This window comes from Lampetra planeri, chromosome 21 (assembly GCF_965212315.1).
Source record: "Lampetra planeri chromosome 21, kcLamPlan1.2.h2, whole genome shotgun sequence".
Classification (NCBI taxonomy): Eukaryota; Metazoa; Chordata; class Hyperoartia; order Petromyzontiformes; family Petromyzontidae; genus Lampetra; species Lampetra planeri.
Genome location: NC_136127.1, coordinates 278,502 through 292,367, shown reverse-complemented (window position 1 = coordinate 292,367; position 13,866 = coordinate 278,502). Strand labels below are relative to the sequence as shown.

Genomic DNA, 13,866 nt, shown 5'->3' with positions numbered 1-13,866 from the left:
CGCTCTACGCTCCAGGCCGCACTACACCTGATGGCGAAGGTGTTCGGGCCGCCCTCCACGTGCCGCCACCAGTTCTACGATCGGCGGAAGGTGGCTGGGGAAACGACGCTAGCCTACCGCACGGCACTGCTCGCCTTGGCGGACGCGGCTTTTCCCCGCATGGATAAGGAGGGGAAGGACGCCATGGTGACGGAGCAGCTGCTGGTGTTGGCCCACGAGTTGGGGGTCCCCATCAACGTGGCAGACGAGATGGAGATCTGCTCCCTGGCGATCGCCACGAGCATTCACGCGTACGAGGTCCTCAAACGCAAGCCGGGGGTCGTCTGCAAATGGCCGGGGAATGCGGCACTGGCCGCCACGATCGCCGAACCTCAGCCAGCTGCGGTGCAGGAGCGGGCCTTCGCTGCACCGTGTCCGGGGGAGTGGAGAACGGGAGGTCGTTCGCCCACACGTTCGCCCCGCAAGCTGGAGCAACCGAAACCTACGACGTCCGTCGTCTGCTACAACTGCGGCCTTCGGGGTCACGTCGCAGCCGGGTGCCGGGCCCCGCGTCCGCGCATCGCAGGACCACGTCGGGACGACGACCAGGGCCACAAGTCGTCCCAACAAAACCCGGCAAGTCGCGGCACCTCACACGTTCGGTCCACAAACACGGCACATTCGGGTCGCCGCTTCGCGGTGGGGGGTTCGCGGCTGGGTGCCGGGGGTTCAATTCGGCGGGGGGGGTCCGTACGCGGCCCGCAAGCAGTCGAGTGGTCCGAATTGGCCCACAGGATCGTGGCTGCGTCAGCCGGGTCGTCCGTGGTAACGGGGTTCATTGACGGGGTTGAGGTCCGGGTGCTTGTTGACACGGGTGCGTCGGCCACCATCATCTCGGACCTTATTTACAACATCCTTCCCGTCCAAAGTAGACCCCTTCTGCCGGTAGATGTGCCATTTTATGCGGCGAATGGGGGATCCCTGGGGATCATCGGCCAGATTCGGGCGACTATTTGCATTGGGGACATTAAATTAGCGGGCCCTATTTTTGTATCATCATCGCTGGCCGTTCCCTGTTTGCTAGGTACGGACTTTTTGTCAAAAATGCCCATCAAAATTCTTATTGATCAGGCCTGCATAGAGCTTCCGTCAGGTCGGCGGGTTGCCTTCTTGTCAAGCCCTATCAAAGTGCGCACGGTTTGTGCGACGGTGCAGGCGCTGGCGACTCACACTGTACGGGTACCCCCGGGATCGCAAATGTTAGTACCCCTTCGGTTCAGGAAGCCACTCAAGGTGGGTGCGGAGGCACAGGGGGTGCTGTTGGGGCCGTCAAACAGAGCCAGTAAGGGCCTCGACTTAGCGGTTGCTCAAACCATGGTGAGAGGGGACAGTGAGCCGTTCGTAATGGTCCTGAATACGGGGTCGCGGCCGGCCGTAATTGCGCAGGGAACGGTGCTGGCTCACGCCGCGCCGCTGCCCGTTGAGGAACGGCTCGTGGCTCAAGCAGATTTTACTGTCGAGTCGCATCCTCAAAGTGATGAGGGGACTGAGTGGTTGGACTCGCTGTGTGCGGGTTCTGCTAACTTGTCCGGGGTGCAATTGGGAGCATTGAGGGGTTTGCTCATCGAGTTTGCTGACGTGTTCAGCAAACATAAGTACGATATCGGCTGCACTGACCTGTTGCGCCACCACATAGCTACAGGGGACGCGGCCCCTATTCGTCAGAATCCTTTCCGGCTCAGCCCGGCCGAGAAGGAACATGTGCAATCGGCGGTTAATGATATGTTGGCGGCCGATATCATTTCGCCCTCTTCTAGTCCGTGGGGTGCTCCTATTGTCCTAGTAAAGAAACAGGACGGGTCCTTGCGATTTTGTGTCGATTTCCGCCGCTTAAACAAAATCTCGATGGCGGATGCGTATCCGCTCCCCAGGATGGATGAGTCGCTGGATGCCTTGGCGGGAGCGCAGTTTTTTTCCACACTCGATCTGCTTTCTGGATTTTGGCAATTGCCACTCGATAACGAGTCTAAACCTAAAACTGCTTTCCGCACACCTGGGGGCCTTTTTGAATTCAACCGTTTGCCCATGGGCTTACATTCCGCCCCCGCCACGTTCCAGAGACTCATGGAATTGGTTTTGTCAGGCCTCCAATGGGATACCTGTTTGATTTATCTTGACGATATTATCGTCTTTAGTCGGACTTTCGAGGAGCACCTCCAGCGACTGAGAGCGGTGTTCCTCAGGATGCGTTCCGCTAAGCTAAAATTTAAACCGGCTAAATGTTTTCTGCTTCGGGAATCTGTCAGGTATTTGGGCCATATCGTGAGTCGTTCAGGGATCTCGACGGACCCTGCTAAGACGCATTGCGTCAGCTCATGGCCAACGCCAACCTCGGTCACGGAGGTTCGTAGTTTCATTGGTTTTGCCTCCTATTACCGTCGTTTTGTCAAGCAATTTGCCACCATAGCCAAGCCCCTGCACGCTTTGACGGCTAAGGGTGTGAGGTTTCACTGGGGGGCAGAGGAGGAGGATGCGTTCTGCTCCCTCCGTGACGCTTTGGTGCAGGCTCCCCCCTTGTGTTACCCCGATTTCACACAACCGTTTTTGCTTGACACGGACGCCAGCAATACGGGTATCGGGGGGGTGCTCTCACAGTTGGTCGGGGGGGTTGAACGGGTGGTCGCCTACGGTAGTAGGGTTCTTTCCCCCGCAGAACAACGCTATTGCGTAACTCGTCGTGAATTGTTAGCCATTGTGTTTTTTACACAGCAATTCAGGCCGTATCTTTACGGCCGTCATTTTACGGTCCGGACGGACCATGCGGCTCTACAATACGCTATGCGCGTGGCGCAGCCATCGGGCCAATTGTCCCGATGGTTGGAGGTCCTTCAAGACTACCAATTCACGACGATTTACCGAAAAGGGTTGCGGCACTCAAACGCGGACGCCTTGTCGCGGTTGCCGCCGTGCACGGACTGCACATGTTTGTTGGGATCAGCGCGGTGCAAACCCCCGGTCGCCGGCGCCCCGGGAGTTGCGCTCGCCGCCACTGACACCCCGGGAGAGGACGCCCCCACGGGGAGGGATTCGCTGTTGTCGTTGCCCCTCATTGAGTGGGGCCGCCTCCAGATGTCCGACAGCTCCCTACTTACGCTGCGTCGGAAAGTTGGCGCTCCCGAACAAGGGGAGGCGCGGGTCGGTTCCTGGGTGTGCAGACAGGGCCTGTTGATGAGGTGGGACAACATGTCCCGGCGTCACGTGCTCGTGGTGCCTGTTGCTATGCGGGGTAGGATTGTTCTGGCAGCTCATGAACGGCTCATGCATCTGGGTTTTCACAAAACGCTCGCCCTAATCCAGCGAGACTATTATTGGCCGGGGATGGGTAACGACGTGGCGAATATTCTTAAGGGATGCGTAGAGTGCGCCAAAAGGAAACCGCCACCATTGGCGGCTAATCCACCGCTGCAATCCATTCAGGTTTCGCGTATAAACGAATTGGTAGCGTTGGACATCTTGGGGCCCTTTCCGGTTACACCAAGGGGAAATAGGTTCCTGCTGGTTGGCGTGGAATACTTCACCCGATGGCCTATGGCATGGCCGCTCGCCAACCAGTCGGCTGCGGCGGTGGCGGACGCCTTTGTCCAGGGTTATGTGTTGGACAAGGGCGCCCCCGAACGCTTGCTGACGGATCAAGGGAAGAATTTTTCGAGCGTTTTGTTGCGCGAGGTGTGCGACCTGTTGGGTACAAAGAAAGTGCGTACTTCCCCCTACCACCCGCAGACTGACGGGATGGTTGAGCGTCTGAACAGAACGATTACGTCTATGTTGTGCCAACAGGTCTGCGACGATCAGGTTGATTGGGACTTACAGGTGCCGGGGGTACTCGCGGCCTATCGAATGGCCCCTCATGCGGCGACAGGGTTTTCCCCATTTTTTCTTATGTATGGGCGGGAGGCCGATCCGGCCATGGACGTCCAACTGGGGATTTCCCAGCCAAGTGCAAAATCTAAATTGGCAGACCACATCAAATTTAATATCGCCAAATTGACTGAAGCGCGGGAGGGGGCAAGGTTGAATTCGCGGTCGCGGCAAATTGCAAACGAGAAATTGCATGAGCGGAGGGTGCATACGCATGATTGGAAACCAGGCGATAAGGCCTGGCTGCATTGTCCACATGCACCGTTGGCTACGTCCCCCAAGTTGTTGAGACCTTGGAGGGGACCGGTGGAAATTGTGCGGGTTGCACGGCCCCAGAGTATACAGATTAAATGGGGGAAACGCCGTTGGTATGTGCACCCCTCCCGACTGAAGCCCTATGCGGCACCGTGTGACCCCGTTCTGTGCCGTGACGACCGGGCGTGTGATGTGACCGTCGACTCGGGGAGGGAGGTGTCGCAGGCTGATCCTCACGTGTCTCCACCTGACCCACCCCCAGGTGCCTCGGGCTTGACGGCTGCTGACCATCGAGAGCCTGAACCCCGGGGCACGCACGAGTCCTCGATGCCTGGCCGATGTCTTCCTGAACCGCCGGCACCACCGGACGTTCAACCGCGTCTGGTGCCGTACGACGGACCGGCAAGGCGGACTCGGGCTAGGTCTCAACAATTTTCATGAGGACGGGTTTTGTTTGTGCTCTACACCGAGCTCGCCCGGTGTTCCCCTCTGCCGGGATAATGTCCCGTTGTAGGGACGCTCGGAAGAAAAGGGGACACTGCACGAGTCGAAAGAAAAAAAAAATTTTCCATTTATTTTTTTTGTATACACATTGCTATTGTCGCTCGCCGGTTTGTATATATTGTTCTGTTGTCGCGGTGGCATTGGTTGAGGGTTGCGGATGGTGGTGTTCGCGTCGTGTTGTGTTGTTAGCTTAGCTGTTGTTCTTGTTGTTGTGTTGTGTTACGGGGCACACAGGGAGGGTTTGTAATTTTTGTAGCAGCCGGGGCGGCTGCGAGCTATGTGGTAGGGGGTGATGTAGTGGTGGTATTGACGTGCGCCGACTGTGACAGTGATGGATCACGGGGCGGCGCGGGGTGCGGGGTTGGGCACGCGTTGTGGGCGTGGTGTGGACGCGCGCGCCGGGAGTGACAGATGACGAGGCGGCGCGGAGTGAGTGGTGAGGCACGATGAGATGTGGGAAAAGAGGATCGTAGCCGGCACCCGGTGATTGGTCGAATAAGTGGGTGCTCGCAGCGACGTCCGCAGGTGGGGTATAAAGGGGGACGCGCGAGAGCACTCGGGGAGAGTTACCCAGTTGAAGACCCGAAGACGGAGCTGAAGACCTAGTGAAGCCGAGTAGCTCAGTGGCGTTAGTCGCCGAGTAGCTAAGTGGATGTTGGTCATCCGAGTAGCTCAGTGGCGTTAGTCGCCGAGTAGCTAAGTGGATGTTGGTCATCCGAGGAGCTCAGTGGGCGTTAGTCGCCAAGTAGCTAAGTGGGTGTTTGTCACCCGAGTACTAAGTGGATGTTGGTCATCCGAGTAGCTCAGTGGCGTTAGTCGCCAAGTAGCTAAGAGGATGTGGGTCATCCGAGTAGCTCAGTGGGCGTTAGTCGCCAAGTAGCTAAGTGGGTGTTTGTCACCCGAGTACTAAGTGGATGTTGGTCATCCGAGTAACTCAGTGGGCGTTAGTCGCCAAGTAGCTAAGTGGGTGTTTGTCACCCGAGTACTAAGTGGATGTGGGTCATCCGAGTAACTCAGTGGGCGTTAGTCGCCAAGTAGCGAAGTGGGTGTTTGTCACCCGAGGTACAAAGTAGGTGTTAGTCACCTGTAACCAAGGTTGATAAAATAAAGAGTGTGTTACCCGTGAAGTCGTCTCCCGTGGAGTTACTACATTACATCTCTACTGCGTCAGGTGCTGTAACTTTCTGACCCGTCCCTACTGGACAGAGTTATTCTGTCCCTATCAACGTGCAGCGTTGAGGTCAGCTGATAGTCATGACCCTGGCTCTGCATTCCCGGGGTCAGGCTGAAGAGGCGAGGGGGAGAGGTGAGGAGGCGAGGAGGAGAGGTGAAGAGGAGGAGAGGTGAGGAGGAGATGAGGCGAGGGGGAGATGAGGCGAGGAGAGGTGAGGAGGAGAAGGGGAGAAGTGAGAGGAGGTGATGAGGAGGAGAGGAGGCGAGGGGTGAGGAGAGACGAGGAGAGGTGAGGAGGAGAGGAGGCGAGGTGGAGGAGGAGAGGTGGAGAGGAGATGTGAGGTGAGGAGGAGATGAGGCGAGGGGGAGAGGTGAGGAGGCGAGGAGAGGCGAGGAGGTGGCTTTTGGTGTTCTAACTTCGCGACTTTGCAGCTCTGCCCCATCGCGTCAAAAGTTCGCCCACACTGTATGTACTGTACTTTGAACTTCTTTCGCACTGTACGTAGCCAAACGTGCCAATCGGAGATGGTTACTTTTAAATTAAGTCTTTTCGATGTATTTCTATAATTTAGCCTCCTAATTTTATTCTGACATCTAATTATTATTTTACTGTTGTATAAAGAAAATTGTTACTTTCACATACTTTTTACATTATTTTATGAGTCGTTTAACATTTGTCCTTGTACAGTGAGGGAAAAAAGTATTTGATCCCCTGCTGATTTTGTACGTTTGCCCACTGACAAAGAAATGATCACTATAAGACCTCCTTTGCCAGTGGCAAAATATAGTAGTAGGTTTTTACCCTTTAAACTGGTACAAAACTGACACCTTTATACAAGGCATCATGTTTGCAATAACCACAACACATGCAGTAAAAATGCAAACAAAAAGAAACAACTCTGATAATGATAATAATATGCACTGTCCTTGAAGTTGATTGACTGCTTGTGTTGTGGTTATTGCAAACATGATGCCTTGTATAAAGGTGTCAGTTTTGTACCAGTTTAAAGGGTAAACACCTACTACTATATTTTGCCACTGGTAAAGGAGGTCTCATAGTGTAAATGCTTACCCCGAGCTCTCAATACTCTGATAGTGCGCTGTTTTTGAGTTGTACGCCTTTTGGCGTCATCTGGCCCAACACCAATGGAGGCTAGGCTCTAAGGAAAGGTGTCTCGGGTGTGGACCAATCAACTTCAAGGACAGTGCATATTATAATCATTATCAGAGTTGTTTCTTTTTGTTTGCATTTTGACTGCTTGTATTGTGGTTATTGCAAACATGATGCCTTGTATAAAGGTGTCAGTTTTGTACCAGTTTAAAGGGTAAAAACCTACTACTACAAAGAAATGATCAGTCTAGAATTTTAATGGTAGGTTTATTTGAACAATGAGAGACAGAATAAGAACAAAACAAATCCAGAAAAACGCATGTCAAAAATGTTATAATTGATTTGCATTTTAATGAGGGAAATAAGTATTTAACCCCCTCTCAATCAAAAAGATTTCTGGCTCCCAGGTGTCTTTTATACAGGTAACGAGCTGAGATTAGGAGCACACTCTTAAAGGGAGTACTCCTAATCTCAGCTTGTTACCTATATAAAAGACACCTGTTCACAGAAGCAATCAATCAATCAGATTCTAATTTCCCCACCGTGGCCAAGACCAAAGAGCTCTCCAAGGATGTCAGGGACAATATTGTAGACCTACACAAGGCTGGAATGGGCGACAAGACCATCGCCAAGCAGCTTGGTGAGAAGGTGACAACAGTTGGTGCGATTATTCGCAAATGGAAGAAACACAAAAGAACTATCAATCTCCCTCGGCCTGGGGCTCTATGCAAGATCTCACCTCGTGGAGTTGCAATGATCATAAGAACGGTGAGGAATCAGCCCAGAACTACACGGCAGGATCTTGTCAATGATCTCAAGGCAGCTGGGACCATAGTCACCAAGAAAACAGTTGGTAAAACACTATGCCGTGAAGGACTGAAATCCTGCAGCGCCCGCAAGGTCCCCCTGCTCAAAAAAGCACGTCTGAAGATTGCCAATGAACATCTGAATGATTCAGAGGACAACTGGGTGAAAGTGTTGTGGTCAGATGATACCAAAATGGAGCTCTTTGGCATCAACTCAACTCGCCGTGTTTGGAGGAGGAGTAATGCTGCCTATGACCCCAAGAACACCATCCCCACCATCAAAAATGGAGGTGGAAACATTATGCTTTGGGGGTGTTTTTCTGCTAAGGGGACAGGAAAACTTCACCGCATCAAAGGGACGATGGACGGGGCCATGTACCGTCAAATCTTGGGTAAGAACCTCCTTCCCTCAGCCAGGGCATTGCAAATGGGTTGTGGATGGGTATTCCAGCATGACAATGACCCAAAACACAGGTCCTGCAGTGGCCTAGCCAGTCTCCAGACCTTAATCCCATAGAAAATCTGTGGAGGGAGCTGAAGGTCTGAGTTGCCAAACGTCAGCCTCGAAACCTTAATGACTTAGAGAAGATCTGCAAAGAGTAGGACAAAATCCCTCCTGAGATGTGTGCAAACCTGGTGGCCAACTACAAGAAACGTCTGACCTCTGTGATTGCCAACAAGGGTTTTGCCACCAAGTACTAAGTCATGTTTTGCAGAGGGGTCAAATACTTATTTCCCTCATTAAAATGCAAATAAATTTATAACATTTTTGACATGCGTTTTTCTGGATTTTGTTGTTGTTATTCTGTCTCCCATTGTTCAAATAAACCTACCATTAAGATTATAGACTGATCATTTATTTGTCAGTGGGCAAACGTACAAAATCAGCAGGGGATCAAATACTTTTTCCCCTCATTGTATACGTTTAGTTTTACCTCATACGAAGTGGCCTTCAATCTTGTGGAGCTATGAAAGGCGCTCGATAAATTATTGTTATTGTTTTAAATTCCTACAGATTCCAAGAACACAGGATGAGATGTTACTATCCTTTGTGCAAGCACTTCCAAGAGTTCATGAACAGTGAGCCTGGTGAAATTTGGGGAGCGCATCTACAGTAGTGTACCTTTGGTTCTTAGGGTGTTTCGGCCTTTCACACTATACACCCTCCCCAAAGGCGGCCAGCGACAGGGTGATCAATCCTACACTTGCGTCCCATTCCCAATTAGTCATAAAAGTTGCCTTGTTGTTGATAGCCAACATCCCATGGGACTATGCATGGAAGGGGCGTCCTCCTCCCCGAGTCAAGCATTGTTGACCGCATACCTCCTGGCCCTCTCACTTCGGGGCCCAGCTGGGGTCTTTCCTCTTCATCCAGAACTACTGACTGCTGCCTTCTGCCGCCTCCGATACAGCCTTTTGCCTCTTGCACTCCAAAGCTTTCTGCCACGTACTCATAGATGATGTCCCCCATCCTCTCCAATTTCTTCTCCACTGTGCCTCGAAGTTTCTCGAGGGTCAAGGTAAGGTCAGTATTCACTGTTTCCCACAACTTCTTGTCACTGGCGCCAGGCCACTTCACATACGGTCTGTGCCCTGGTAGTCTCCTCTCGACTGCAGGTCTGGGAGGCTGGGTGAGTTCCACTACTGTTGTTGGTTCCACCTCAGTTGTTACTTCGGTGCTTGAGTTTACGTCCTCCATGACAGTGGTACTGATGCACTGCAAACTATGGTTTGCGTCCAGTTGCTGTGCTTCATTCGACTAATTTGATCACTTTCGCAGAAAGTAATCAATGCGAGGCCTCTGTCTCTCTTTACCCAAACACCCCTTCTTCCCCTGGTGGATCCTCAACCCATGGTGTGATGTAACTTTCCTCCAACCACAGACACATACCTGCATCTGTTTGTGGACCGCTGTTGCAGCGGAACTTGTGACAGTTGCTGTGGTGTTCTCTTGTGCTGTGCTCTCATTACTCATAGTCGTTTCCGGTCCAGTCATTACCATGTTGTCAGCCGATGAGTCATCTTCCGCCCCCGCTCTCGCAGACTCTAGGGGTATTCTCGTATGTTGACTTTCTGTAGCTAAAGCGGGTGTTTCCAACATACTGCGAAGCATGGGAAACTACAGAAATGGGAAGCTAACCCATGACTGTCCCAGTGGGGTCTATTCCCTCCTGTCAGCCGTCTCTCCGTGCCGCCACAAGGACTTTCCCCTGTTGTCAGCTGATCTTTCTCAGCAGTCACTGGACAAGTCCAGATATTCAGATTCCAAGAACACAGGATGAGATGTTACTATCCTTTGTGCAAGCACTTCCAAGAGTTCATGAACAGTGAGCCTGGTGAAATTTGTGTAGTCTTACAAAGTATGCTACATACATGCATCAAATTAGATTTTGCACACATTCCTAGAGGTCATTTAGGAACATTCAGCAATGTATTTAGAAATTACATCTAGTACTTACCGACATATGTGTTCCAGAAATCATTCTGGAAAAAAAAACACGTTTCATAAGCATTGTGATTACTAAAGAACTGTAAATTATGGTAAGTTCAAAGCGTTAAGTGCTGGAGTACAATACGATTCTTAACCCAAAATATATCTTCATAAGCAAGATAGTACACGCAAATTTTGGCCATCGTGGGGGTTTCCAAACGTGGATATAACCATTCGCACCAAATCTATTGAGGTACAATTCGCCGATTGCTCCCCTGTGACTCCACCATTCACGTGTGTTAGTTATCCATAAATATATTTGTTTCATGGCCACGTAGGCTGTTTCATGAGCTCAAAGGAGTTATTCAGTGGCCAGAAAAGTGTCCTGGTACTCTTGATTGCCAGGTTTTCTGAATGAAGCAGATGAGCTGGAAAATACCTCTGAAGTGCTGCCCTGTGGTTAAAACGTGCATAGGTTTCGGTGTGGAAAATATGCAATGTAGAAGTGTGTTCATGCTAGAATATGAATGTAATTTAATCTGCATTGCCATGTCGGTACTCTATGTATTGGAAGTTTTGTCCTTGGCCTAGTTTTGGCTTTGTGTGGGCCCTGTGTGCACATGCAGCATGCACACGTAATTATGCAGACACACATTTCGTTTTGTATAAGAGTTACATACCGCGAGTTCCTTATTTTTAAAGATTTCCATTGCCTCCTCAATGCTGCATCGTTCCTCGTTGCATTCTCTCTCCAGGTTTGCTGCTCGCAGCTCCTCGAAAGCGCTGTTAGCCCGACGCAAACGCGACAGAACTTGTCCAGCGTCCTGTTTTTCCAAAAACACTTCTCCCAACAAGAGGCAACCGTCAGGCAAAGTCTTCGCACTCAGCGACTCTGCATACAACAACTTCGCATCTCCACCACTGCCCTCACCTACGCTCCCTCACCCGCCTGTCCCGGGCAGGAGGTTCAGCCAACACCCACCCGGCGACGGCGTGAGGGTTGAGGTCCCGTTGACGGCTGGAGCGGCAGCGGCGAGATATCTTCACTCTTGGTTCCTGGCACCAACCCCCTTGCTCACACACACACTCCCGCTTATATCCCCCTGCTCATCCCAAGTCCTCATGTGCTTCTACTTAAGCTGCCGCCAGGCCGGTGCCAGTTGTCACATTAATCTCTTATCATCATCCCCCATCTCCCGTCCAGGCGCCAACCTCCGTTCACAGCGTAACACCTGTTCGACCTCGGTTGCACCCGCTTCTCCCCTTAATTACTGGAGGTTTGTCTGTGCAAACCTCATGTTGCAACACGCACACCTGTTTGCCCTCTGTTACACCCGCTTAACTGTGCGCACCGCGTGTTTCTCTCCTCTACACATGTTTGACCATTGGCCTTGCCTTATTAGTGTACACTATTATTTAATTACTCCTACCAGGTGTTGTTCGTCTACTAGGGGCGTTGGGTTGCCGCCCACCAAGCAGCTGGATATGAGAAAAAAACATTCTAATAAACAATACTTTTCTATAAATTGTTTTGTTGTTTTTACATTTTTTTTAATATAGTGATTCTTTCAACGTGAATTGCCTAATAAAGATATCAATTTAAGTTCATATTAGAATCCGCTGCAACACAGTCTGATTTGTGCCTCAGGGAGGTCTCGGCCGGCTGTGAAAGCTTCCGAGTGAGAGATATCCCTTCCTTTTCATTATGATTAGCTTAGCATTTTAGCCACGTCAATTAAGACCCATTCAGGGCGGTGAAAAGGTCCGCCCATTGCTGTAATCACCATGTCACAACGCTAGGTTGCACTGTGCAAATATAGCAGGTGACGGCCCACACGGTCTAGGAGTAAATAGCAATAGCGATGGCAACAGGTGCAGCAAACGAATTGGCAACAAATACGGTGGAGTCAATCCTAAATATTCCATTTGAAAGGATGAAAGGGTTGTGTAGTGTAGACTTGAGGGTCATGAGGACAGCATTTGATTGCTTTGTTTTATTTCGTATTGTTTATAAATGCCTACCGTTGGTAGATAAGACAGTTATATCACTGTCATGGGAATGCCAATAACATGAGGTTTTTCTTAATTAGAACACCATATTTTCAGAGGTCACTCACAACAGCCGCACCCACTGGTGGAGCCAGTGGGGGGTGGGGGTGCGGTGGCACGTGCCCTCCCAATGATCCGATCGAAATCCCTAATTTCAGTGACTCAGAATTGTGCGCAGTTGCGTATACAGTACACTCGCCCCCCTGCCTGCAAATCTTGGCTCCGCCATTCGCCCCACCTAGTGGAAATGTCACGAGCCGCCACTGACTACTACTTCAATGCTGCCACACTGCTGTAACCTTGATGTGATCAAATCGAATACAATTGTAACGCGCCTCCAAATGTACTGACTTTTGATGTCAAACTTTGCAAATCTGCCGACCATTTCAATGGTGTAAAATAAATCAGAACACTGCTGATTGTGAGTAACTGTGACAGACATTGTTTATGCCGTAAACAAAACAATACCCCCCCAGTCACGACACATTGCATTTATGAAGCATTGAAAGGGAATGCCCTTCCTCATTGCATCCAACATTAATGAACGTGAAGTGTTGACTCACCTGCGCACAGGGTCATCGGGATAATGCTGCCAATGAGGAGCACGAAAGTGGCTGAGTACAGCGCCATGGTCTCCCAGCCGTTCGGAGTCACCTCCTACAGGAAACACAACTCATGCTCGCGAAGCCTCTCCATAAATGAAGCAACTACATTTCGGAGGGAATATCAACCACGTGGATAAAATTTAATCACCCACAACTTGGCACCTGCGGTAAGATATTGTTGCTAATCAGGTTTCAAATACGTATTTCTGTTCACGTTAAAATGTGAGCAAACAAGTGTTTGAACGTGACAATGCTCTGGATCACGGTTTACTTGGCAGAGTAGCGCAGTTGCAATACTCGTGCCTTACAGTAAGAAGGGACCTGGGTTCGATCCTCGACTGTTGGTAGTTTATATGTTCTCCCACCTGTTATGCACGGCCAAACATCACCAATGCTGAAATATTACCTGCACATTTCTCATTTGGGATCAAACTTGGCAGAGCCCTTCTGAAAAAAAGAGTCTTGAGACTCGGTGAGGGTTTCCTGGGTAAAACAAGCAAAACTATACTATTATTATAATCAATGTTATTCTCTATTAAAAGTTAATATACAAGCATCTGCGTACATGAGAAAATATAAAACGGAAAACACAAATCCTCACGTGATAATGATTCCTGTCCCATGGAAGTGGATCGAATGCGAGAAGGCTGAAATACCGTGACGAGAGAGTGTCACATACTCAGATCGACAATTGCACCACGTTTGTCACGTGACACCACACCCCCAAATGCCCTGTAAAAAAATTGGCTAAACCACCGCAGTTGTGATCCAAAATTGGTCATAGTACAAGGTTCGTTGAGTCTGTGCGGACAAGCAACAGTTGGCATTGATGTATGAACATGGTTATCAGGGGGATGATATCGATCGGCCTCGGTTAGACCATCTACTTAAACATACAATGTTATAGTTTACTCAGGGACAGTAAATATTCATACTTGTGTCTCCGTTCCTTCTAACTCGGGGTTGTGTGCCGATGGTCTCTTGCAGGAGTTAAATTATGATGCACCATCTGTGCGAGGTTATTGTTACTGTAAT

The 13,866-nt window shown here is 50.4% G+C and overlaps 1 protein-coding gene across 3 annotated transcripts in view; it reads right to left on the bottom strand.

Moving 5' to 3' along the window:
- Positions 1-13,587, bottom strand: part of LOC144724493 (coagulation factor X-like) — a 56,672-nt gene extending 43,085 nt beyond the window's left edge. The window contains exons 1-4 of one of the 3 annotated variants that reach the window (XM_078603676.1): positions 13,433-13,587; positions 12,790-12,883; positions 10,858-11,018; positions 10,206-10,230 (exon numbers count right to left, since the gene is read on the bottom strand). In XM_078603676.1, the coding sequence (XP_078459802.1) occupies positions 10,206-10,230; positions 10,858-11,018; positions 12,790-12,856 (253 nt within the window). In that variant the 5' untranslated portion in view covers positions 12,857-12,883; positions 13,433-13,587. The remainder of the gene's footprint in view (positions 1-10,205; positions 10,231-10,857; positions 11,019-12,789; positions 12,884-13,432) is intronic. The other 2 variants (XM_078603677.1, XM_078603675.1) reach the window with 2 other exon arrangements.
- Between the last annotated feature and the right edge of the window lie 279 nt (positions 13,588-13,866).